Source organism: Ursus americanus, chromosome 17 (genome assembly GCF_024610735.1).
Source record: "Ursus americanus isolate L20-20 chromosome 17, mUrsAme1.1.p, whole genome shotgun sequence".
In the NCBI taxonomy this organism is placed as follows: Eukaryota; Metazoa; Chordata; class Mammalia; order Carnivora; family Ursidae; genus Ursus; species Ursus americanus.
In genome coordinates this window covers 8136989-8164258 of record NC_142143.1, presented here as the reverse complement: position 1 = coordinate 8164258, position 27270 = coordinate 8136989, and the positions used below count along the sequence as shown (strand labels likewise).

General features: G+C 37.8%; 1 protein-coding gene across 4 annotated transcripts in view; it reads right to left on the bottom strand.

Annotated features, from left to right (window-relative positions):
* MRTFA (myocardin related transcription factor A) overlaps positions 1-27270 on the bottom strand; it is a 190498-nt gene that overhangs the window by 78732 nt on the left and 84496 nt on the right. The window contains exon 1 of one of the 4 annotated variants that reach the window (XM_045779740.2): positions 13044-16295. The exons of the other annotated variants lie outside the window; for them this stretch is intronic. Within the exon in view, the coding sequence (XP_045635696.1) occupies positions 13044-13089 (46 nt within the window). The 5' untranslated portion in view covers positions 13090-16295. Of the gene's footprint in view, positions 1-13043; positions 16296-27270 lie in introns of those variants that run through there. 4 annotated transcript variants of the gene reach the window in all.

The following is a 27270-nucleotide window of genomic DNA, read 5'->3' as shown; positions in this document are numbered from 1 at the left end:
GTATCCAAAATATGTAAAACAAAACAAAACAAAAAAACCCACAAAAAACTTATAAGACTCAACACCCAAATAATCCTATTAAAAAATGAGCAGAAAGCATAAACAGACATTTCTCCAAAGAAGACATACAAATCGCCAATAGACACATGAAAAGAGGCTCAATATCACTAATCATCAGGAAAATGCAAATCAAAACCACAATGAGGTATCACCTCACACCTGTCAGAATGGTTAAAATCAAAACACAAGAAGTAACAAGTGCTGGCATGGATGTGGAGGAAAAGGATCCCTCACGCACTGCTGGTGTGAATACAAACTGGTATAGCCACTGTGGAAAACAGTATGGAGGTTCCTCAAAAAATTAAAAATAGACTCACACTATGATCCAGTAATCACACTACTGGGTATTCACCCAAAGAATACAAAAACACTAATTTGAAAAGCTATATGTACCCCTATGTTTGTTGCAGCATTATTTAAAAATAGCCAAATTATGGAAGCAACCCAAGTGTCCATTGACAGATGAATGGATAAAGAAGATGTGGTATACATACATACAATGGAATATTAGTCAGCTGTATAAAAAAAAAGAATGAAATCTTGCCATTTGCAACATCATGGATGGATCTAGAGGGTATAATGTTAAGTAAACTAAGTCAGAAAAAGACAAATACCATACGATTTCATTCATATGTGGAATCTAAGAAACAAAACAAAAGAAAAAAAAGAGAAACAAAAAACCAGGTCTTAAATATAGAGAACTGGAGGTTCCCAAAAGGGAGGCTGGCAGAGGGATGGATATAGGTGAAGGGAATGAAGAGGACACTTTTTGTGATGAGTACTGAGTAATGTATAGAAATGTTGAATCACTACGATGTATACCTAAAGCTAATATAACACTGGATGTCAATTGTACTAGTATTTAAAAATATATATACATATATATGGCTATCTTGGTTATGCTTAAGGAAAATAATAGAAGATTTGTCTACCTGTAGAGCATAGTTTTCAATAGGAAACACCCTTCCCGGAGTTAGGTATTGTCAGGACCAAGAACTGAGTGAGGGCAGGGGAAGGAAACTTCAGGAAGAAAATTCAGAAGCCACATAACAAAGCCGGTTTTTCTAACTTACAAATTATCTCCCAACACTGTTCCCTTGAAGGGTTTTGTGTAATACAGCACATTTCATAGCAAGAGATCAGGGACTGGGAGACAGAAATGGTGTAGGTGGGAAAAATGTTCACACACTTCTTTGTTTTTGTTTTCAGCATTACCTAGCAGTGCTACCACCTTTTCTCCTTTTGCTTACTTGCCTCAAGAGTGATTTTAACTACAATCTCCTGGTGCCCAAATTAGCTCTGGGTACTCCAGAGTGGAGGTGAAATGCAATCAATCTGATATGTTACACCCAATGGAACATTCTTCTGTTGCACATAAAAGGAAAACAGCAGTACAAACCAACAGAATGTTCCATAAACTTAACAAAAATTAGAACAATTACACCCACTCATAGTTTTGAAAAGAAGAGCAACAGAATCATGCTAGTTCAAAAGCACAAGAGCATAGTCTGACCGAAACTGATCAATGTAATTTCACTTTGTAAATTGACTAGATGGAAAAGGGTGAGAGAAATTAGCAATAAAAGTCAGAGTCCTTGGGTCAGTTTTTCTAACAGTTGTTAGCCTTATAATAAGAGATAAGCTAAAGATCACTTTAAGCTTACAACAATTAGAGATAATTTTATAAGTTTTAAAAATCAATTTTAGTTTAATTTAGATACAATAAACTTCACCCAGTTTAAGGATGCACTTCAATGCATTCTGACAAATGCCTACACCTGCATAACTACTATGACGATAAAGACATACACTTTCATTCCCTACAGTTCTCTTATACCCTTTTGCAGTTAACTTCTCTACTTCCGGCCCCAGGCAACAACTGGTCTGCTGTCACTCCAGAGAAACCTGTATTTTTTTCTTATACATTTTTTTATGGAGATATAATTCACCCAAAGTGTATAATCCAACAGTTTTTAGTATATTCTCAAAGGTGTGCAACCATCACTATCTAATTCTAGAACATTTTCATTACCACCCCCCAAACCCCATCCCCATCCATACCTCCAACTCCAGGCCCTGACAACCAATGGTCTATTTTCTGTCTCTATGGATTTGCCTATTCTGGACATCTCACATAAATGCAATTTTACAATATGTGGCCTTTTGTGTCTATCTTCTTTCACTTGGCATAATGTTTTCAAGGTTCATCCATTTTATAGGCTTTATACTTCATTCCTTTTTATGGCTGAGTAACATTCCATTATAAAGATCTAGTACATTCTGTTTATCCATTTATCGATTGATGGACATTTGTATCATCTTCATATTTGGCTAACACCACTATAAACATTTGTGTACAAGTTTTTGTGTGGACAAAACTTTTGATTTTCTTGAGTATACATCTAGGAGTGGAAGTGCTGGGTCACAGGGTAACTTTAATTTTTTGAAAAGCTGCCAAACTGTCTACATTTTTCAAGTAAACTTTTTATGTTGAGGTAACTATAGATTCATATGCAGTTATAAAAAATAATACAAAGAGATCCCATGTTTCCTTCACCCAGTTCCCCCCAATGATAATATCTTGCAAAACTACACTGCAGCATTACAACTAGGATACTGACATCGATAGAGTCAAGATACAGAACATTTCCAACACTAAGGATTCCTCATGCTGACCTTTTAACCACATGTACTTTCCTCTCAGCCCCACCTGGTCTTTAGCCCCTGACAACCATCAATCTGTTTTCCATACCCATAATTTTATCATTTCAAAAACATCATACAAATGGAATCATACAGTACATAACCTTTTGGGATTGGTTTTTTCACTCAGCATAACTCTCTGGAGAGTCATCCAGGGTGTTTTACATATGAATTGTTGGTCTATTATTATTATTATTATTATTATTATTATTATTACTATTATTATTGAATAGTATTCTACAGCCTGCATTTTTAAGAATATTATATAAATGGTATAATCCAGTATGTATTCATTTGAGTCTAGCTTCTTACATTCAGCACGTTTCTGAAATCTGTCCATGTTTTTGAATATATCAGTAGTTTGTTCATTTTTATTGCTAGTAATTTTCTACTTTATGGATATATCACAATTTATCCATTCACCTGTTGATGGATATCTACGTTCTTTCCAGTTTGGAGTCATTAAGAATAAAGCTGCTATCAACCTTCATGTGCAAATGTGAATATGTTTCCATTTCTCTTGGGTTAAGACTTAGGAGTAGGACTGCTGGGTCATGTACTAAATATGTTTAACTTAATAAGAAATGCCAAATTGTTTTCCAAAGTGATTATACCATTTTACATTTCACTAGCAGTGTATGAATTCCCACTGCTCTATAGCCCTCCCTGTCAAGACTTGGTATCGGTCAGTCTTTTTAATTTTAATCATTATAGTGAGTGGGTAGTGGTGTCTCATTGTGGTTTTAATTCGCTGATGGCCAATGATGTAGAGCATCTTTTCACGTACTTATTGGCCATTTGCATATTTTTTGAAGTGTTTTTGAATGATTGAGTCTTTTCTCATTTTTTTAATTGCGCTGTCTTGTTGAGTTCTAAGAGTTCTTTATATATTCCAGATACAAGTCCTTTGTCAGACACACATAAACATTTTCTCCCATTCTATGGCCTGTTTTTTAATTTTCTCAACAGTGTACAAAGTAGATAAAAAAGTATTTAAACTTGATAAAGTCCAATTTAAGAGTTTTTCTTTTATAGTTCATACTTTTTGTGTCCTTTAGCTTTCACATTTAGACCTATGACCTGTTTCAAGTGAATTTTTGCATATGGCATGAGATAAGGGTGAATTTTTTTTTTTTTTTTTTGCATACAGATAGCCAGCTCTTTTAGCATTCTTTGTTGAAAGGTATATTTCCTGATTTATAAACTTTTATTTAAATGAGAGATATAAAGAAAAATAACTACTTTTAAATACTCAAAACCACTGCCATTCTCAGCAGAACAGAAGATTCCCACACCTTTCCCCACACTCCTGCACCTTCCCACTTCAGAGAGTACAGGCCTGTGCAGCAAGCACCCCTGGTTCAGAGAAGCAGCAGTTTAACTTCCAGACAACAAGCAACATCTTTTTCTGAAGCTATTCATGAGTTCACAGAAAGGAAAGGAGAGAGTAAGCCCCCACCATTTTCCCACGATGCTGTGAGGGGTACTGGATATATTCTCGTAATTGTTCGGTATGGTTTCAACCAACATCAACAGAAACAACTGACATAGCTTTCGGCAACGCAGATGGGTAGCACAGGAGGTATAAAGAGCAGTGCTTTGAAAGTCAGGACATGGGGAGTCCAAGCTATGTGATCTTAGGTAAGTCACTTAACATTCTTAACTCCCAATTTGCTCATCTGTAAAATGAAGGATCATCTCCAAGATCCCTTTTCAGGTAACATTCTAGAATGCCAAGGAGAAACCTATTTGTTCTCTCAAAAGTCAAGAAAAATGGCTAAGAAAGTGTCAAATTGTGAACATTTCTCAAATGTAGAATACTATACTAGGAGCAAGTTTACTTCTCTTTTTTTGTTTCCTATTTTATCCAATGCTTCCACACTAATTAGACATCATATAATTTTTCCAACCACTGCATTCTCATTTTCTCACTTTTATCATTTTGAGCAATGCTTCCGATCCAGGAAATACACCAAGTCATCTTTATTTCACCTGTTCAATTCAAAAACAAAGTCAATAAAAATGTCTGTTGGAACAATACTTCTCAACTTTAACATGCACCTAAAGACCCTGTTCAAATGAAGATTCAGACTGTACATGTGAGGGGGAGCCTGAGACTGTGGATTCCTAACAAGCTCCCAGGTGATACAGATGCTGCTGGTCTTTGGAACACACTTTGAGTAAGAAGACTCAAAAAGTTAGAAGACTGAGGTCATAGTTTCTCTTTGGGCAGCCTAATTAATGTTAACACCGTAAGTTTTCAATACTCTCTACACAACCAAATATTTTATAAATTAGTCTTACAGGACTGATTTGAGGAATGTAACGTAAATGATTCTCAAGACGGTAAACTAAGATAACAGTTCACAAAATCAAGGTCAATTTAATTAACATTTTAATTCTTCAACATAAGGGCTGCAGGTCCTGTTTACATAATAAAGATGATGCAATATGAGTTTTGCCTTTCTGATAAAGAACAGATATCGTCAAGAGGACTTCACGTGTACCCTAGGGTCAAAGAACAAAATACATAATGAAAATGTACTACCAAATAATTAAAACATTTTATGCTAATGCCATTATTTTATGCCTAGGAGAACTCAGATTATTCTTACCGATCAAAAACAAAAAAAATAACTTAGTGTGTTTTTGGTTTATAAAAACTTCTGAAAGGTTCAGCAAATTGAGAGTGGTTAAGTGTGCACAGGAAGGATCTATAGCTCTGCCAAGAACATGGCCTAACACAAACACTGGAAAGATAAATTTCAATAAATCTTACAAAATAGAAACAAAGACAAAAATGTAAAACGGATTTATACAAACTAGACTGGTCAGAATGAACAGCTTAATGGGATGGAGTGCCTCCTCATGATGCGTTGTTTGGTCAGTGGAGTGCTCTGATTGCAGAAGTCCCAAATCAACAGTTTTACTCCAAATCCAAGATACTACACTTCAGCCATTTTCTCCCTCTTATAACTAACTGTACCTACATGTACACACACCTACACACACAATTAAATATGGCTTTTATCTGAATACAACAGAAACGAATGTTTATGATAGAAAATTACAGACATACAGGAAAACTCAAAAAAAAAAAAAAAAAAAAACCCTTACGAAATCCTACTACCCAGTGACAGCTATTAATATTCTGGTATATATCCTTACATCCATTTTTTAAGGACTAAATGGATAAATAGTAAACACTTTCCCACATCTTTAAATAATCTCATGACTACATTAGTTTCCAATCACATGAATGCACTATAAGTTACTTAACCAATCTCCTGTTAAAATTTTGGTTTCTGTTTGTTTTAGGGTTTTTTACTACTATAAATAACACTGCTATAAACATCCCTATACATAAATCTTATATATCTTTTATAATTCCTTAGAACAAAATTCCCAGAAGTCTTTCAAGTTAAAGAAGAAACATTTTTTAAAAAGTTTCTAAAAGTTGCCAAACAGTTGTGGCAAGTTGTCAGAATAAAGAAGAAACAAGAAACTATCTGCATTTAATAGTATTCAAAATTCCAACAACAAAAGACAAAACTAACCACAATAACATAAAAAAAATATAAAGCGCTTACTACGTGCCAGAATCTTTAAAACCATTTTACATATATTAACACATTTAATACTTAACAACAACTATCTGGGGTTGGCACTATTACCATTACATTATTATTACTGCTTTACAGATGAAATAACAGGCACAGGGAGGTTAAGTAATTTGTCCAAAGTCACACAGCTAATTAGTGACAGAGCTGAGAAACCTGGATTCCATAGTCCATGCTCTTAAACACTATACCTACTCTTCTCAAACTCTGATGTCACAATTCCTTTACCCTTTTATACTTATTGAGAACTTCAAAGAGTTTTTGTTTATGTGGGTTATATTCATCAGTGTATCTCAGATAAGAAATTAAAACTGAAAATTTTTAAAATATTTATTATGTCTTTACAAATTTTTAAAAAAGATTTATTTATTTGAGTGAGAGAGAGAGTAGGGGAGGAGCAGAGGGAGAAGGACAAGCAGACTCCACGCTGAGCTCAGAGCCCAACACAGGGTTCGAGGATCCTGAGATCAGGACCTGAGCCAAAATCAAGAGTCGGATGCTTAACCGACTGAGCAACCCAGGCAACCATAAAATATTTATTATTTCTTTAAAAAATAACAATAAAACTACTGCATGTTAACATGCTCCTATGAAAAATATGATTATTTTCCAAAATAAAAAAAAGTAGTAAAAAGAGTACTGTTTTAACATTTTTGCAAATCTCTCTTATGTATAATTTACTAAATAATGTATCATGTATAGCTGAATTTTCATATATACTGCGTGCATTCTGTTGAGATATCATACACCACCGTAGCTCTGGAAAACTACAGCGTATACTCATGAGGACAAAAGTAAAAAAAGGTACATAATATTTTAATATAAATATATAAAAAGGCTTCACTTTGCACCTACAGAAAAGGTCTCAGGGACACCTAGGGGTTTCCCAGACCACACTCTGGAAACCACTACACTAGTTAGTACAGTGCATGCTATACAAAATAGCTGAAAGGCATGGTCTCAAGAACATATTTACCTAAGGGCGGTCAGGGAAGGTCCAAGTAAGTGACATGTGAACAAAGATCTGAAGGAAGTGAGGGAGCAAGCCATGAGGCTACCCAGTAAAAAGTGCCCCAAGTAAAAGGAATATCATCAAGGACAGAAGCCCCAAAACAGGAGCATTCTCTAAGGCATGCAGGGACAGCAAAGAGAGTGGTTAGGCTGGGACAGCTCAAGCGAGGGAAGAGGAGCGGGTGCAATCTGAGAGTTACAGAGCTGGGGGCAGATCATGCACTCTGTAGGCACTACAAGGACCTGGGCTTTTCCAGTGAATAAGAACCACTAGAAGGTTCTAAGTGAGAAGAGAGCTGATCTGACTTTCATTTTAAATGGAAAATGTAAGTCACTAGTGCTTAAAATAAAAAACCTGATTGTAAACATCAGTTCCATCTCTTACTGTATGTCCCGAAGCCTCTCTGAGCCTCAGTTTCCTCCTTTGTAAAATGTGAAGATACAGATACCTCAAAGAGTTGTTGTCAAGATCAAATAAGATAATTTACATGAAACACTTTAAAGTTATAACACACTACAAACACTTCACGACTAAGTTTATTTTCGCTATGTAATTACCATGTATTCCTCTTTGCTAGGCCCTCTATATTTACCCAATTGCTTCAGCCACCAAACCATTTATGAGACTGCCGTGAGATTAAAGATGCCCCAGACCCCTAACACATGAGTTCGGCCTGATGATGCCCTTGAGCTTGTTGAGAGAAAGGCAGAGAAAGTTATTTTTTGTTGTTGATGGCAAAGCAAGGGTTTTTAGTATTTTTTCCTTGTTATAAAGAAAACCCTTTCAAAAACAATGCATGTGGTAATCATAAAAATGAAGTTCCAAAAAAACAAGACTGTATGAAACTCATCTTTATTTCATTTGGCACTGATTTAATAAAGCTAAAACTGTGGCTCATGGTCTTGACAGCTTGCCTCATACAAAAGGAAACAAAAGGGAGGAAAAGAGGATAGAGACAGACAGATGAATTCAAATTCCTTTGATCTGGGTCCTAACTCTAAGGGGATCCCAGATAAATTAATGAGTCAGAGAAAAGGCAGGAAGATGTAATCCAGAATACTGATGACAACAGCCGTCTGTCTGCCTACCTGTCTTCTGAGCTCACCCTCAAGGTATGAGATCATCAACCAGGCCAGAGAAAGCAAAGCAAGATGGAGACAACCATTGGGGCCTGTAGTATCTGACTCCGCTCCTCAGGGGGAGGAGCTAGACACTCAGGCACTGGCTTTTATCTCCACCTCTTAAGATGTGAGTCAATCTGAGCAGTGATAGAAACGTGCAATGGAAAAACCCAAGGAAAACCAAGATCTCCTGGGAAAATTATAAACAATCTCACACATCAGAGGTCTCTGATGGTTTCTTGTAAGTATGTTACAGCACGAAGAGCACTGTCATGAGAGTAAGGAAATAAATTCTCCTTCCATCTCTGCCACTAATTAATTATGTCACTTCAGGAAATAAATTATCCTCAATGGGCCAATTTCCTCATCTTAAATAAAGGAGAGGACAAGAAAATACCTAAGGTTTCCTCAAGCTCTAAAATCCCTTGAATATAAACAAAAATGTGTTTTTTAAAAGCCCACACTAATATTTAGATTATTAGGAGATCCAAAAGGTAGGTATTGCTGAAAGTTCTGAAGTTTTTCACCAGCTCTACAGATCCCTGAGTGACACGAACCCAAATAAGGGGCCCTTCCTTGTGAATGGGAGTTAACCCATTACTAAAAAGGGCAAGAGTTATTTATCCGCCATCTTCCTTCAACCTTATATTTATGAATTACTACTTCCCTCTCTCCAACCCGAACTATTATAAAATACAAAGTTCAGAGGCAAATTGTAATCATCGGGGAACTAGAAGTTAAAGAAATATGCAAGAATTGAGTAGAGGTGCCTGGTTGGCTCCTTTGGTTAAGTGTCTGACTTTGGCTCAGGTCATGATCTCGGGGTCCTAGGTTTGAGCCCCACAACAGGCTCCATTCTCAGCGGGAAGTCTGCTTGTCCCTCTCCCTCTGTCCCTCCACCCCCCACTCGTGCGCGCTCTCTCTCAAATAAATGAATGAAATCTTTAAATAAAAGAATTAAATATATAAACATCAAGTGATAAGGGTGTAAATGGACTGAGGAATGCTTTTCAATTAATATTTTTAAATAGCATGCATGGGTACAAAATATGAAAGATTCAAAAGGCAGATACAGCTAAAAACAAAGAAAACAGTTTTCCAAGGGATAAATCAAAAAGGGCACTAAGAGGACTTCAGTGCATACTGTGCTCCATTTCTTAGGTTGGGTAATGTGCCCAGGGGTTTATGTACTCTATGTATTGTTGTAATACACACTCTATATGTTCTTTCATATTTATGTGATATTCCATATCGTAATAAAATTAGAAAAGAACTCAACTGTTCTGTGAAACAAAAAGGCTCTTCCATCCCAATCCTCCAGCTCTCCATTCCCCTGCCTTGAGGTAGTTAGTCACGGTTACCAGTTTCTTATGATCCTTCCAGAGATAACCTATACATAGACAAGCACTGGGGTTTGTCCAGGTGCAGTGTATGGGGGCTGGGCTGGGGGATGCAAACATATGTGCACAAAAGAGACAGAAAAAACAGACTCCCTAATTCTGCCTCATCAAGATCAAGTGTATGTCAAGGGACCAACAAAAACCTAGGGAACTGCCTCAATCCCTTTCTCTATAAGGGAACTCTGTCCCACTGCTGTACAGTTAGAAACTAAGAAGACTACACAGACTAGATACAGGGACAAGGCCTGCTTGGTCAAAGTCTTACGTATTAGTTGGCAAGAGCTGGGCCCCAGCATTGGTGTTATGCCCCCAACACTCCCTTACTCTTAACTTCAGAAATCCCAAATATCCATCTCAGATCATTAGTTTTCTAATCACAGTCTAGATAGGGGATTAAAGCATCTATCACCACTGTGGAAACCTAACTGTGGCTTGATCAGAACACTCAGATTTAACAATACATATCACAGGAAGACAGGGCACACTGCACATCCAGAGATGTGGAAGAATTTCAGTTTTGAAAGGTATTGGGTCCTGGAATCGAGCCCCGCATCAGGCTCCCTGCTTGGCAGGGAGTCCACTTCTCCCTCTGCCTCTGCCCCGCATTCATGCTTTCTCTCTCTATGGTGTTCTCTCTCAAATAAATAAATAAAATAAATAAATCTTAAAAAAAAAAAAAAAAGACCATCAGCAGTGAGATGGAGGAAAGTCTTTATATGCAAGTATATCTCACCAAAATTGCTAAGTTCCAAATACTAAATGAAAACTGTTGGGGTCCCTGGGTGGCTCAGTCGGTTAAGCATCTGCCTTCCACTCGGGTCATGATCTCAGGGTCCTGGGATAGGACCACTGGGCTCTCTGTTCAGCAGAGAGTCTGCTTCTCCCTCTCCCTCTGCCTCTGTTCTCTCTCTCTCAAATAAATAAATAAAATCTTTTAAAGAAATGAAAACTGTTAATAAATATACAATGCACCCTGGAACTTTGCTACAATATTCAGTATCCTAATGTTTAATATAGGGTAAAGACTTTGCATCTTGAATCTTGTTTAAAAGAGTTTATTTTTAAAATCTCATTAAATAGTAGTTTCACCTATAAAGTATATATTCATGGAAATCCAAATATGGTATTGCTAGAATAAGCTATGGCTCATATAGTCTAAACGTCTTGACTTTTAAGAAAGAATGATTGGCTTTTAGCTTATCAAGGCTTCATAATGTGCTTTTTCATTTCTTATCATAAATATAGCTGTCATATTACTGTTACAATCCAGCATAATGACTACAGCTTCAGAAGCACACGGTATCAATTTTATAAAAATTTTGAGCATTGAGAAACCACAAGTACTAGAGAAATCAGTTTGCTATACCCAGTTTCTCTCTTTTGAACATAGGCAAAAGAAAGAGGTACACACACATGCTATTTATCCTCTGCAGACCTTTCATTCTACCTGTACCCAACACCCTTGCCAATTTTATCCATACTTGTCTTACATACTATTATCCTTTGAAAGTTTTATGAAGTAGTTGGTCCAACAGATGGGTGGCTAGCTCTGCCCAACATATGTCATAGGAAAAACAGCTCTTAGGCAAGACAAGTAAGTCCCTTTCCCTTATCCAGCTGGGAACCAGTGAGACCCCCCTTAGGGGAAAGCAAATAATCTTTTAACCTTTATTAAGAAAAGTTACTAGACTGAGATAATCTGTAAGTAACAAAGCAATCAAAGAAGGGGGAGAGAGTTCAAATGCTAACTTATACTCCCTAAAATAAAATATGCACTTGCCCAGATACAATAGACAACTAGAACATAGAGAAGGGAAACAAAACAAAATAAAACAAACCCCAAGTCAGTTTAACTGGGAGCTATTTCATCAGAGACAGGTAGGAAACAATCAGATAATACTATTTTGGTTAGACAGGTAGGAAACAGTCAGATAATACTATTTTGGTTAGACAGGTAGGAAACAGATAATACTATCTTGTTTAGAGCTCAACAGATATGGGGGAGGAAAAGGAAAGGCAACAACCTCAAAAGTATAGCATATATGAACGGAAGAACTCAACTAATAAGTGACTCGTCATGGTCTTATTTGTAAAACCAGACAGAACAGAATGGTAGCAGTATCTTTCCTCGTTGCCCTTCCCTGTCCATAAAGCTTAAGCTGACAGCATCTGATCCTGTCTTCAGATGGATATCTGTCTCTTTCAACATACTAAGTGTTCCCCAAGGAGAACAGTAAGACCAATTCTGCCAGAGACAGTATCTGCCAAAACCAAGGAGCCTATCTCATTCTAATGAGTGAAAGCCAGTGGATGGGAAGAGATCCGCAAATGCCACTCGTATGAATCTTTCAAGATATGCTCTGAAACAGGAAAACACTACAGACTACATTTTAGCAGAAGTCTAAAAATAACAAAAGAACATTCCCTATTTTTAGATATCTAACTTACAAGTTTCAAAACACTAAAAGTAAAGGAAACCATTAAAAACAAACTGGAATTTTAAACTGTTGTAAGAGACACTTTTGAGTTGAGAAAACTGTTTTTAGAGACAGAATTTTAAAAATCCTACATTCTTTCTGTTGACTACTTTCTTGCTCAAACTTCCCCATCTCCAAAACTTAAGAGTCTTAATCTTCTGCATTATCGAGAGCTTTTTCAAGAACCAAAAGATGATTCAGAAAGGTTATACCACAAAATGAGAAAGAAAGAAAATTTTAGAACATGCTTTCACTAAGAGACATAATAATACAGTGTAGATTAGTGATCAAAGACAGTAATGTATAAAACAGCAAAAGCAATTTAATTATCCTACATTAAAAGCAGTGTTACAGATAATAATACTGAACTAACGGGAAAGGTTTTCTTCCCCTCACTGAACAGTCTTAAGGCAGTAAACATCTAAAGCAAAGCTCTGTCTGAATAACTAGAGTAACTAGAGTTTGCAACTAGAAAAAAACTATTAATTTTTTTTTTACAATAGAAACCTGAACATGCAGTACATTCACTGGACAATTTATGTTTACTCCCATCTATCTTCCTCCCATCTCTATCCAATCCTAGAACAGATATACCCAACCTTATTAAAGAAACCTGTAGCAAATAGAATCTGCAGGAAATACAGAATTACCGGACTGCACAGCCATCATTAACATCTCAGGTTCCAGTAGAGTCATGACAGATTCTTCTCAGAAACCGCAGCCCACAAATACAATGAAAAAATTCAAAGTTACAGAAGATGTTGTCTTCAGAGGTTACCAAAGCTTTCATAAATTCAGTCTCGTGCCTTAGGCTCAAATTCACTCCCCTTCTCAGTGCAGTTACCAATTTATCCACCCTTCAAGTAAGTCAAGATGGCACAGAGTTGAATTACTGACGACAGGAAACCAAAAGGCGCTCAAGTTAAGACCTATGAAGTGTGGTTAGAACAGTGAGTGAGCTCCTCCTCCTTGCTGTTGGTCTCTGGGGGGAGGGGAGACACATACAGAAAGGGACCTTCAGAACACAGATCAACTGCTTTTTCCCCCTCTTTTCAGGAAGAGAGGATGAGGTTTTGTTCCAAACCTTTAGTATAAGGGACTTTGCTGCTAATGCAGTTTAGAGCAACATATTAAACACAATCCAAACAACTCAATCTTTTGAAACAAACAGCCCAATTACTACCATTACTGGGAGGCGGGGATGGGAATTAAGCACATACACACACATGCATACAGATGAATGTGTATGGCGACTTCGTTTTCTGAAAAAGAGTTCTAAGGGCTTTTTCATCTGTGATATTTATAGATAACAGGCTAAGGAAGTTGAATATTTAACTACAGAAGCGCAACTACTTCTCCACCCCGACTCCAATTAAAATATCTGTTTCAAAAAGTCATCTGAATACATTCCAGAGCTGTAATCTGTCTTTCAGATCTGCCAATCCCCTGAAAGAGCCCCTTAACTTGTTCCTGTGTGAGAACATGTGGGCTGTCAATAGACAGTTTACTGATGCTATTTTTTTCTAAAATGCGTTATGACCTTGCTAGATGTACGGAACACATAGGACAACACTTCAAATATGTAACAATTTCCCTTTCCCGATAAACTTCAATTCTTTTTCCACTAGCACGGAGCAGGCTCTTCTGAATAAAAACAAACACGGGCATTTTACCTTCCAATGCAAACACAAAAACAACCCAAAATCCGTTCAAATCACAGCAATTTCATTTATCTAAAGTGAAAAGCTCATTCATTTACTTTACAGTCCCTTCTACTAACTGATCGTCATAATAAAGACATTAAGATGCCTTTTGGCACATCCGATTGACTTTTAAACAGCTGAAAACTAGAAATCCATGTTTGGTATGTTTAGCTAGAACTCCTCAATCTTTCTGGTTAAGTAGCAGCCTGTATCTTGAAAGCCTGCTGCTGCAAATGCAGCCCAGCGAATGCCAAAATGCTCAGAGTCAAACCAATGATAAATGAAAGCAGTAAGAGACCTCAGAAGAGAAAACAGTCTCAGAATGATTGAGGGCAATATTCTGTTATTAGAAAAAAGAAAGCAATGCAGATTTAGGGTGGGGGAGATTTTGTGGAAGAGAGAAAAACTTCCTTTCTTTCTCACTCCAAGAACATCATGTTTAAAAGAAAAGCCAGAAAAGCTCTATATAGAACTGTGGGAATGACTCAACAGGCAACCCGAGCGGCAGCCAGTGTGGGCTAAATGCTGCTCTGGGAAGGCAGAAGCATTCTCACTGGCCCCTTCTGGCAACAAAATTCTCAACTGTCTTATGAAAAATGGGTAAATTTCAATTCTCAGACTACACACTACTCTGGTCAGAGGTTAGCAACTAAGGGAAAAGCATCTTTAAAAGGATGAATCATTCCTTTGTCCCTATGTGGGCTGTACAGTTTGCTGTGTGAGGGTTTTTCAAATTAAACAAGTTCTCACAGTTCTGTACTTACAGGAAAATAAATACAAATCATAAGATTCCTGCACAGAGGATGGCAAGAAGGGCAGAAGGCTGTGTCCTTCCTGCCAAAATGTCTCTCTTGGCTGTAGAAGAGTGCCAGAAGGCCATGACTGTCAATACTGCAGCCCTACAGAGATACTGACACTCGTATGGTAGTGAGAGCAGTAAGGCATCACAGTGCAACTGATGGCTAACTTTTCCTGGCAAGTCCGCTCCATTTATCTCCTCTACTATTTGGAATAAAAAGAGCTAAAGAAAAGGAAAACAATTTTTAAGACAGAAATCTAAAAAATTAATCTTTAAAAAAGTAAACAAGCCACATAATCTTTGCCTACTGCTAAGATTTTGCATTTACCCTGAAGAGTATCAGCACAGCACCAGATTCACTGTGAAACTGGCTTTAAGACAGGTTTCACAATTCTAAAGTCTAAACTCCTATGGCAGCCTCAGTGCCACTATCTTTTGTGCCAATTAGCAAAATTTCACAGAGAACTAAAGTAAACTTTGATAAGGTCTTTGTACAAATGAACATGATCTCAAATTAATGGCACCGGTGGAATGAAGGGTAAGGATCTTTATTTCCAATTAAATGAAAGCTCTTTTGCTTTTAATCATAACTCTCTAGCTAATCAACACAAATATGCTATAGTCTCTATTAATCCACACTAAAGGGACTTGGTAACTTCAGAGTATCAATATAGTGTATTCACAAAACTTCCCCTCCACCCCCACAGGCGCCCCAAAGGCCTTAATATTTAGTTCATAATCAACAGGAACTAGACAAACTCTTATCCTACTTGACCTTCCTACTGGATTTGTCATAGTTCTTATACCTTTCTTGAAACTTCTTATTTCCTTGACTTTCTTAAAAATCGTACTTTCTTCCCTCACTGACCTCTCCTCTCAGAATCCTAATTAGCTCTCTCTCTTTTTCTGTTGCTATCAGGGGCACCCCTTCCCTCTTCTACATATTCTCCCTGGGCAATCTCATCCTTTCTTAGGGTTAACTACTCCCCACATTCTGATCCACATCTAGCTCTGACTTTACTGTGCATCTCTACCTGGCTATCTGAAACTCAGTATGTCCCAAAACAAGCACCCAATACCACCCTGCACCAAAGCCTCAAGACACATTGCTTCCATTTTCCCTATCTTAGGTAACAATACTCAAGTCCCAAACCATAAACTTAGACACCCCTCCCTCCAGCCCCAGACATCTAAGTATAACTAATTGTGTCATAACTTATTCCTCAAACCTATCTTTTTTTTCATCCTTACAGCCAGTGCTTTACTTCAGGTCCTTCAAATTTCTTGCCCAGAGTATAGCAACAGCTTTAAAAAAAAAAAAAAATTATAGAAACATTCAAACACAAAGGTAGAAAGAATGGCATAATAAGCTGCTTATGTACCCCCATCACTTGGCTTCAAAATTTGTGGCCCTTCTACCCTCCCCACCCCACTCCCACCACACACAGCACCCAGCCCACACTGGATCACTCTGGGGCAAATTCTAGTCATCATCTCATTTCATCTTTTTTCTGTATGCCTAAAAGAACTATTTTTTTAACATAACCACAATATTATTGCCACCCAAAAATTTAAAAATCCCGTAATATCAGCAACTATCCAATCAATGGTCAGATTTTCCCAACTGTCTCATACTCCAAATTTTTTAGTGTTGATATATTCAAATTAGAGTCCAATAGGGACAATATATAGCATTTCACTGATGTCTCTTAAATCTCTTTTATAATCCATAATCCCTCCCTTCTCTTTTTTTTTTGTAGTTTATTTGTTGAAAATCCCAGGCTGTTTTCCCACATTTGGGGCTTTGCTAACTACAGCCCCATGGTGTCATTTAACACGCTGCCCCATCCCCTGTATTTCCACTAAATTAGTACGAGTTAAATACAGAGGCTGATCCAATTTAGCTCAAAGCTTTTCACAGAAATATTGCAAAGGTGGTAGTGTGTACTTCAGCAATAGCTTCTAAACTGTGCTCCTTGTCTCCAGCGTAGCCTTGATTAAAAACCATGCCTGCTACTGAATAATTCTTATTCATCTTTCAAAACTTAGTTTAACTGCTGCCTTCCGATAATCCTGGCACTCTCCCCACCCTCCTCACACTCAGCATGGATATGCTAAATAACTCTCGGTTATGCTCCCCCAGAACCTGTGCCCACCTCTATTACTGCTCTTTACCACATGGCTTAATGCCTCTGCATTAACAGATGGAGCACAGTGTCTGACATGTGACAGCATTCATAAATGTATGCCAAATGGAATGTAAAGTCCTATTTAGTGCAGAAAATTCTAATCATATGGGAAAAGTTCATAACAACTAAAGAATCCCTACCTACCCAGAAAAGGGAGGTAGTCACAATTTTCATTAAAGCACATGCTGAAGGTGCTATTATTTGGAACACTACATGAGGAAGACTAAAACTATCCATAGCATTGAAGTATAGAGTTAACATAAATAAGGACAACCACAGTAATGCCCTTAGGGATAAGTGCTAATGACAATGAAAATGCCCAAGCTGTAGGGAATGAGTGGGAGAAACCAAAAAAACAGAGAGCCTAGCTCACTACAAAATAAGCAATTCTTTAACCATCAAAAGCTGTCAACTGGGGCGCCTGGGTGGCACAGCGGTTAAGCGTCTGCCTTCAGCTCAGGGCTTGATCCCCGCGTTATGGGATCGAGCCCCACATCAGGCTCCTCCCTGTGAGCCTGCTTCTTCCTCTCCCACTTCCCCTGCTTGTGTTCCCTCTCTCACTGGCTGTCTCTATATCTCTGTCAAATAAATAAATAAAATCTTTAAAAAAAAAAAAAAGCTGTCAACTGCACCATAACTGATTATTAATCAATTAATTAATTTCTATGATGGAATGTAGTATAGACAGGTACTATACACAAAGTTAACAAATGCCTTTTTATGATCTCTGTGGGATTTCAGTACACTAAAATATAACCTTGTTCCTATGTCCATAGCTGACTTAGATTCTCACAAGTGCATGCGGTTTACTGAGGTTCCGCTCTACAAAAATCTATCATCACAGTGAAATTGTACAGGTCCCAACCAGTTAAGTCTCTCCCCCGGATACCTGGTTTTGGGCAAAGTGGAAACACCCAATGATAACATAACCCAACACCTAGGCAAGTCACTACAGGTCCTGGGCAGCCTCCATTTCCTGTGACCAAAATCTGCTACTGATGAAAAACCCAGTCAAGACCTGCAGACCTGGGAGGATCACGCATTACCATAGGTATGCTATTCCTTGGCCTCAGGATACATGAAGGCACTATTTTCAGGTAACTTTTCAAAGAATAGTAAATGTTTAAGGGTTGTGATAGCTATAAATACAAACAGCCAGGTCATTCATACTTAAGTCTGAACTACTGTCCTCAAGCCAGTGGGGCACAAAGACAAGGGTGAAACAGACTGACACTGTCTCTGCTCTCAGGGCCTTCCTTATAAAGAGGTAGGATAGAAAATCTCTAACCAACAATTTAAAAAAGAAAACTGAAAAATGAAGTACCAAATAAGAGTACAAACGAGCTGCTAAACAAATGTGAAAAGAGGCAGCAATTAGTTCTGGTTACAAGAGACCTGGATTGCTTCTTAGGGGAAAGATGATATGAGCTGGCTCTTAAGAAAATTAAGGGACTAGAGTTTATCAGTTTCTTTTTTTTTTTTTTTTTTAAGATTTTATTTATTTGAGAGAGCATGGGGGGGGCGGAGGGAGAAGCAGGCTCCCCACTAAGCAGGTGGCTAGCCATGGGGCTTTGGTGCTTAACCAACTGAGCCATCCAGGCGCCCCTATCACTTTCTTTTTGAATTCCCAACTCCACAGACTTGTACACCCATGAACCATAAAATAGCAAAGCCAAAAGAAACCCAGTCTTGACCTGATCCAGCCCCTTATCCAATTATATACTGAGTGAGAGACATGTAAAAAACTCTTCCACAAATTCCCGACAAGCGGTCCCCAGTCTGTTGCAACAGTACTTTTGGAAAAACGTTAAAAATAACGTTTTAATGGACAACGAAATGGTCAAAAACAATGAAAGACCCACTGGCTACAAATACTTGGGAAAGGTTCTTCCTCACTAGTAACCAAAGAAATACAAATTGAAATGAAAACATTTCATTTATCACGTTAGCAAAGCCTTTCACAAATGAGATAATCAATGTTAATAAGTGAGCCGGGCACTCATGCAGGGCTGACAAAGTATAAACTGGCAGGTCACTTGGAATGAATGGGACAAGGTATTTCTCAAGAACCTCAATTCTTCACGCGTACAAAGGCCTGTGTGATCTGGCTCCTATCTACGTACTCACTTCACATCATTTTCTCCTCTCCAGTGACATACTGGTATTCTTTTAGTTGTTTTGTGCCAAGTATTCCCCAACAATCCTTGCCTGTGCCCTGTCCCCTTTCCCACTTCCCCATCTTCCCAGCCTTAACACATGCTATTCCCCCTTTCCTTTGTTTGGCCAACCACTACTTGTGCTTTGGCTGTTAGCTTAAACATCACTTCCTCAAAGAGGCCTTTCCCAACCAACCCCCACCCCTCCCCCACCTAAATTAGAACCATCTCTATGAGATTTGCTATTCAGTTATAATATCTTACGTTCCCCCCACCAAAACATTTACCGAAGTTTTTAACTATGAATTGGTTTGTATAACTCTAATTTTTCTTTCACTAAATTCCATAACAATGTGAACTTTATCTGTCCTGTTTCTTATTGTCTTGCCAATACTTAACATACAGATGGTGCTCAAAAGACACTGAATTTTTCAACACTGAAATGGTGCAATTATTTAAGACAATATTTCCACTTCTAAGGAAATAATCCAAAATGCAGAAGAAGGCTTTAAAAGATTTTCATCTGGGATGCCTTAGTGGCTCAGATGATGGTCTCTGGGTCCTGGGATTGAGTCCCACGTGCAGGGAGTCTGCTTCTCCCTCTCCCTCTGCCTCTCCCCCTACTCATGCTCTATCTGTCTCAAATGAATAAACAAAATCTTAAAAAATAAATAAATAAAAGATTTTCATCTGAATACTAGAATATGTGTGAAAAATAGAAAATGATTCAAATGTCCAATGAGGTTTGGAAAAATTAAATAAATGATGGCACAGAATGTAATGTTACACACCTATTATAAAGGCTAATTATAAAAACACTTCAATGATATCTGAAAAATCTTAAGCTGTAATGCTAAATGAAAAGAGCATAATATTAGTTATTTTTAAAATGTACACTTGGAAGAAGACGAGGTAAATAAACCACACACTAACAGCGATTTACTCTGGGAGATGAGATCCATTTGTTTTTGTTTGTTTCACCGTGCTTTTCTGGTTGTTGTTTTTTTTTTTAAGATTTATTTATTTATTTGAGAGAGAGAGAAGGAGTGCATGTGAGCAGTGAGGGGGCAGAAGGAGAGGGAGAATCTCAAGCAGACTCCACCCTAAGTGTAGAGTCAGACACAGGTTCCATCTCAGGACCCTGAGATCATGACCTGAGCCGAAACCAAGAGTCAGACACTTAACCGACTAAGCCACCCAGGCGCCCCTCTGTTTCACTGTTTTAAGAGGGAGAGTCTATCTGATATCTGTTTTTCTCCAAGTAACCCAGAACAACATTTGATGAATACCTGAGAATGAGAAATTGATTATTTCTAAATGCTGAGATGAAGCAGGCTGAGAAATTCTCTAAATCACATTTTAAACAGAATCATTTAATGAATTCACATACTTAAGATTTGGGCATTTTCACATTAGCTGGGAGACCTAATCTAGAAAATCCTTGACAACCAGGCTTCCTGAGGCACATAAGTAACAAATCTCTTTCCTTTCCTCAAGAAAATACTGTAATTTAGATCAGAAACAGCCCACTCAAAATTTTTATTTCTCTCAGCAGTTAATTAGTACCTCCTGGCAACACTAAAGATTGAAAGGATACAGTGCGTACCCTTGCAGAGAAAGAATACATGATCTGTCCTTTCTTCCAAAGGCACACACTTATGAGAACAAATGAGTACTTCCTAAGCTTTACACAAAAGAGGAGAAAAGCCTATGAAAGAGGACCTCATATGTTCCTTCCACTGCCATTCTCTCCTGCTTACTTCCTGTCCCACCCAGCATGGCAGATAACAAAACTCTGTTATTCCTTTAAAAAAAAAAAAATTGGGGATCAGCAACAGTGAGAAAATAAAAATGTTTCAAGGATAACACAATAGCATTAAAATATATGAAACGTCTAAATATAAATCTAACAAAAGATGTGTAAGACCAACACACACAAAAAATTATAAAACCTCATCAGGAGACCTCATAGAAAATCTAAATAAATGGAAAAATATATCATGTTCATAGTATAATACTCTAAAGATATTAATTCTCCCCAAATTGGTTTATAGAGCTAATGCAATAAATCCTAATCAAAATCCCACAGTGATTTAATAATTCATATGGAAATGCAAAGGAAAAAGAATAAACCAAGAAAGACACTGTTGGAAAAAGTATAAGGTGGGAGGACTTACTTCTCCCACATAACAGGGGTTATTATATAACTATCATAGTTAAGACTGTGAGGTCCTGGTGCAGGCATCAACAAACAGACCAATGTAAACAGTGAGCTCAGAAACACACCCACACATGAGGTAAGTCCTTGATATATGAAAGAGGTAGCTTTGCTGATCAGTGGGGGGGGGGGGGGAGTATTTTCAATTAATGAGAGTCCATTTAGGAAAAAAAAAAAAAAATTAAGGGGCACCTGGATGGCTCAGTCGGTGAAGTGCCTGACTCTTGGTTTCCGCTCAGGTCATCATGTTGGGGTCCTGGAATGAGCCCCACATTGGCTCCACACTCAGGGTGGAGTCTGTCTGAGATTCTTTCTTTCCCCCTTCTTCTCCCTCCCCCTCTGCTCCTCCCACCCCACTTGCATGTTCTCTCTCACGTAAATAAAAAAATAAAATCTTAAAAAATAATAAGTTGGGCCTTACCTTACCCCATACAAAAAAATTAAAACACAAAACTCACTAAAAGAGACTCATAAATCAAACCAATTAAATTTAGAAATTCTTCATCAAAAGATACCATAAAGAGAATGATAAAGACAAATCACAGAGTGGAAGAAGGTATCTGTAACACATTTAAGCAGCAACAAGCTAGTATTTAGAATATATAAAGAATATAAAAAATACATGTATATATATAAAGAAAAAAAATGACAGAAGATTTCACTAGACACTTCACAAAAGAAGAAATCCAAATGGCCAATAAATAGAAGACGAGATATTTAACCTCATTAGAAAACGGTGAAATGAAAATTAAGAACATAAGATATTTATATAAATAGAGTAGTGAACATTAAAAATCTAACAAAGCCAAGTGCTGGCAAGGCTATGAAGCATAAGAACTTTCATATATTGCTGGAAGATATATACACTTGGTACAACCACTTTGGAAAACAGTTTAGGATTACCGAATGATTTTATATTACTATGCATACTACAGGAAATTCCACTCCTGTGTACGTATGCACATCTTCACGCACCTGAAGAACATTCAGAGCAGCACTGTAATAGCCTACACCTGAAAACCACCCACACGTTCAGCAGCAGAATAGATTTCTTTTTTTTCTTTTTTTTTTTTTTAAAGATTTTATTTATCTATTTGACAGAGATAGAGACAGCCAGCGAGAGAGGGAACACAAGCAGGGGGAGTGGGAGAGAAGAGGCAGGCTCATAGCAGAGGAGCCTGATGTGGGGCTCGATCCCATAACGCTGGGATCACGCCCTGAGCCGAAGGCAGACGCTTAACCGCTGTGCCACCCAGGCGCCCCAACAGCAGAATAGATTTCTTAAAAATTATGGAGTACTTTTCCACAGGCCCATCCACTATACAATAATGAAAATGGATGAACTAAAAACTATATACATAAATGAATACCATATATGTCGAGCAAAAGAATACAGAATTCCATTCATATAAACTTCAACAAAACTATATTGTTTAGAACTATATAATTGGTAAAACAAATGATTTTTAAGAAGTCAAAACAGCAGTTACTACTGAAAAGAAAAGATGGGGTTGTGTTCAGAGAGGAACATATAGTAGGCTTCCTTGGGGCTCACAATGAGCTGCTGTTGAGTAGTGGTTACACAACTCTTTGCTTTATGGTTATTCTGTAAACTACCCTATGATTTATGTACTTTTCTCTATATATGTTAGTATCTTTCCCCCCCAAAAAGAAAAAAAACTTAAATGGTAAAATATATGTCACCAATCTAATTTCAAGGTGTGTGATGAGTATAAGAAGCTTCTTCAGCTCAGCTTCAGCTTCAAATGTTCTATCCCATTGTTCTCTAAATATATTCATATCTGTTGGATCATGCTTCAGAAATGAATATTCCTAATAAGTAAAGATATGTGCAACCTTTTTGTGAGCAGTATTTCAAGTCTTTATTTATTCAATCCTTGGTGAGTTGGAAAAAGTCACTTTCTCAATAATGAGAATGAGACCTCCTTCAAAGCGTAAAAATTCAAGTCCTATAAATTTCTCATCAGCTTTAATATTCAAACAAGGATTCTTTGGCCAGAACACAAGAAGTGCAGGATAGCTGCCTTACGGAATGCTCAGGAAGGGGACAAGACAGGACAGAGGAAAGGTAAATCTCACCATTTTCTTTTTCTTTTTTTTTTTTTTTAAAGATTTTATTTATTTATTTGACAGAGATAGAGACAGCCAGCGAGAGAGGGAACACAAGCAGGGGAGTGGGAGAGGAAGAAGCAGGCTCATAGCGGAGGAGCCTGATGTGGGACTCGATCCCATAACGCCGGGATCACGCCCTGAGCCGAAGGCAGACGCTTAACCGCTGTGCCACCCAGGCGCCCCAAATCTCACCATTTTCAAAACGGTTGCCCGGTATTCAACCTCTATCCATGTCCCAAAGAAATTATCCCCCATAAACAGACCACTAGCCCCAAATTTAGTTTGTAGCACCTAAAATGGGGAGGGGGGGGAAGAAATTTCACACCGATTAGCTCTGATATAAGAGCTACTGGTTTGTTCATTAAAGGAACAGGAAGGAATAGAGCAAAAACTGGTAACTGGTACAACTTACTTCTCTTTATAGCTTTCAATGTCTTTCTAAGCGTCTCACTTACTATAGGCACTTTATAAATATCTGCTGAATACTAATTTCCATAGTGGTCATGGCAGTGAACAACAGCAGAATTGCAGGAAGGTACAAATGACTGTTCTGAAATAAAATTTTAAAAGTCAAGGACAAAATAAAAGGTCAAGAATATAGTCTCCCAAATACAAGCTTCCTCTTAGAAACCTTTATGAACTTGTCATCATTAATTTATCTAACTTTTGTCTGCAGTGCCTTCTGAGTAATGCATTCCAGCTAATTATTATTCACTGGGTCTTAAATCTGTGATTCCCAAACTTCAAGAGGCATATCTCTTACGATATAAGCAAGTCCTCAACTTAAAAATGGATTATATTCCAAAAGTCCATTTGTAATTTGATCATGTGGAACATGGAATGCACTTTCCAACAGAAGCCTTGAAATACAAATTCTGGCAAAATTCCCATGCTTGCCCACAAAATCTGTAAGATAAGTGAAATGCAATATATTTGTAATGAGAAAAAAGAAGCAAAAGGTATCTCAGCTCCCATCCTAGAGGCTCCTGAAAATAAGCCTTATACAGACTCGGCCAGTTCTGAAACTCATATTTAAAAAACCAATAATATCAGATTAGTGTTAAGAATAGGTGGACATGGAAGGACAGCCAAAAAGCACCATGCCATTAAAGGAAGAAGCAAAGTGAAACTTAAATTTCCGTTTGGATAAACTCATTTAACATATGCCAGAACTCTTAGTTGGAGCCAATGGGGTTAATCATTAAAAAGGTACTTCCAGGCTTCTCCAAGCCCAGACTGGAGAGGATCCACAGGTAGATCACTTTTATCTTTTTTTTTTTTTTTAAGTGGGCTCCAATATGGGGCTTGAACTCAAAATCCTGAGATCAAGACCTGAGTGAGATAAAATCAAGAGCTGTATGCTTAGCATATAGCCAACCATGCTCAATTTTATCTTTCAGATTAAGTGCTTGGCCTAGAAGAAAACAGAGGAATAATATTAAAAAATATTTTAAAATATACCTTGAAACTTCTCTATTCACTTTTTCCAATTACGTTAATAGGGCTGGGTTAACAAAAGGCACCTCTTCTCATTAGGGCTCCCACTTCCTCTGTTTAGGAAATAGAGGTATCAGGACCTTCACTGTAAGGACCCTTGCTAAATCACTGAATTTTTATATAAGATATGGTTCTAAATGAAATCAATCTGGGAAGAAAGAAATTTCTCACTCCATTCTTCCAATACACAGTACACCATCCATGAAAAAGCACCTCCTAACTCTAGAATTTATTCTGCTCTAGAACTCCACACTTTCCAATTTCACAGTCTTCTTAAGGATTTTCCATTTCTGGGGCACCTGGGTGGCTCAGTCATTAAGCGTCTGCCTTCGGCTCAGAGCGTGATCCCGGCATTATGGGATCGAGCCCCACATCAGGCTCCTCCGCTATGAGCCTGCTTCTTCCTCTCCCACTTCCCCTGCTTGTGTTCCCTCTCTCGCTGGCTGTCTCTATCTCTGTCAAATAAATAAATAAATAAAAATCTTAAAAAAAAAAAAAAAGGATTTTCCATTTCTGCTTTTACCTTTACCTTCCTATAAGCAGCCATATAAAGAAGACCTGGCATAAAATATAATGATGATCTCACTGGTACATACAGCCTCTTACCCCTCTTGACAGGAAGAAGCACCATTAAGGTGCACAAGTAGAAGGCCCTGCAACTAGACACTGACAATATTGCCCCTGTCCAGACATTTAACTGGCGGCTGCTAGATGGAATAAAAAAGAAACTTGGTCAATATTTCCTATTTTCTCCCTATAATAACAGAATCTGATTTTAATAATTAGTGATTTTTGCTAAGCAATTAGTATTTCCGGTCACTGGCATACATTCTATCATATAAGTTATTTGGTAGTCATCAAACTTCTTACAGAGTATTTCTTTATTAAGCCCTTCTCCTCCCCTTCAATATTGTTCTAATTATCAGTTTCCCCCCTCCCATTTCCTTTCCAATGTTGAACACAATCTCACTTTCTTCGATTTCTTTTCTCTTGCCAAAATGATAACTACGTTGTACACAACATCATGTTTGTTAGTTTCAAGTATCCATATTCCCTTCTAAGCACGATCAGAAGTAATCAGTTTGGGACGCCTGGCAGTTAGGAAACCATTCAAGCAACTGAAGAGGCTGTCTCTGACATAGCTCAAATTACGGGAGATAATGTGATCCAGATCAGAAGTTTTCAACTTGTGCTTTTTCAAGAGTTTCCTGAGGAGCAAGAAGGATGCCAAGTAAGTGGGGGTCTGGCTTCTCCATTCAGGTTTCATTCAACCAGAATAGCTGTTTTACACACTGGGCTTATATTAAAAAATTTCAAATTTGGGGGGCCTGAGTGGCTCAGTCGGTTGAGCATCTGACTCTTGATTTTGGCTCTGGTCATGATCTCAGGGTACTGCGACTGAGCCCCACATCAGGCTCCAAGATCATCACGGAGTCTGCTAGAGATGCTCTCTCTCTCTCCCTCTGCCCCTCCCTCCGCTCACATGCACTCTCTCTCTCAAATAAATCTTTTTTTTTAATTTCAAATTTATAGAGATCAACTTAAAAAAATAGTTAAAACTTGTGATCTAAATGTTCTATCACTAATTAAGAGAATAAAAGAATTATTCCGCAACACATTTCACCTATACAGGAGAGGACTCAGAAGTCTTTCTTCCAAATAATCTAAACCCTGAATTAAACTGGGTTTTTCCCCTCTGTCCAGCAACAGAGTTAACAATCACTTTCTTAATTGCTTAAATCTAAGAAGTCAATGTTTCAGTGCGTTATTAGTTTCCGTTTCACCATGTATTCATTTGCTTGTACATTCAACAAACACTCATCAAACACTTACCACATTCTAAGACTTTGCTACTCAGAGTGTGGTCCTCCAGACCAACAGTACTGGCATCACCTGCATGCTGGTTAGAGACGTGGAACCTCAGGCCTTTCCCAGATTACATCGGAGTCTGCATTTAACAGGCACTCTAGTTGATTCATCAGCACACTAAAATTTTTGTCTAGGCACTAACGATACCACAATAAGTAAAACAGACATAATCCCTGCATGCAGAAAGGTTCTCTTCTAGCCAAATCTAATAACAAACAGGTAGGTATTACACAGAGGGTAGTTTGGAAGAACATTGAAAGAACAAACCCCTAGCCCAAGCTGGCAGTCTGAGGAAGAATCCTGAAAGAAGTGG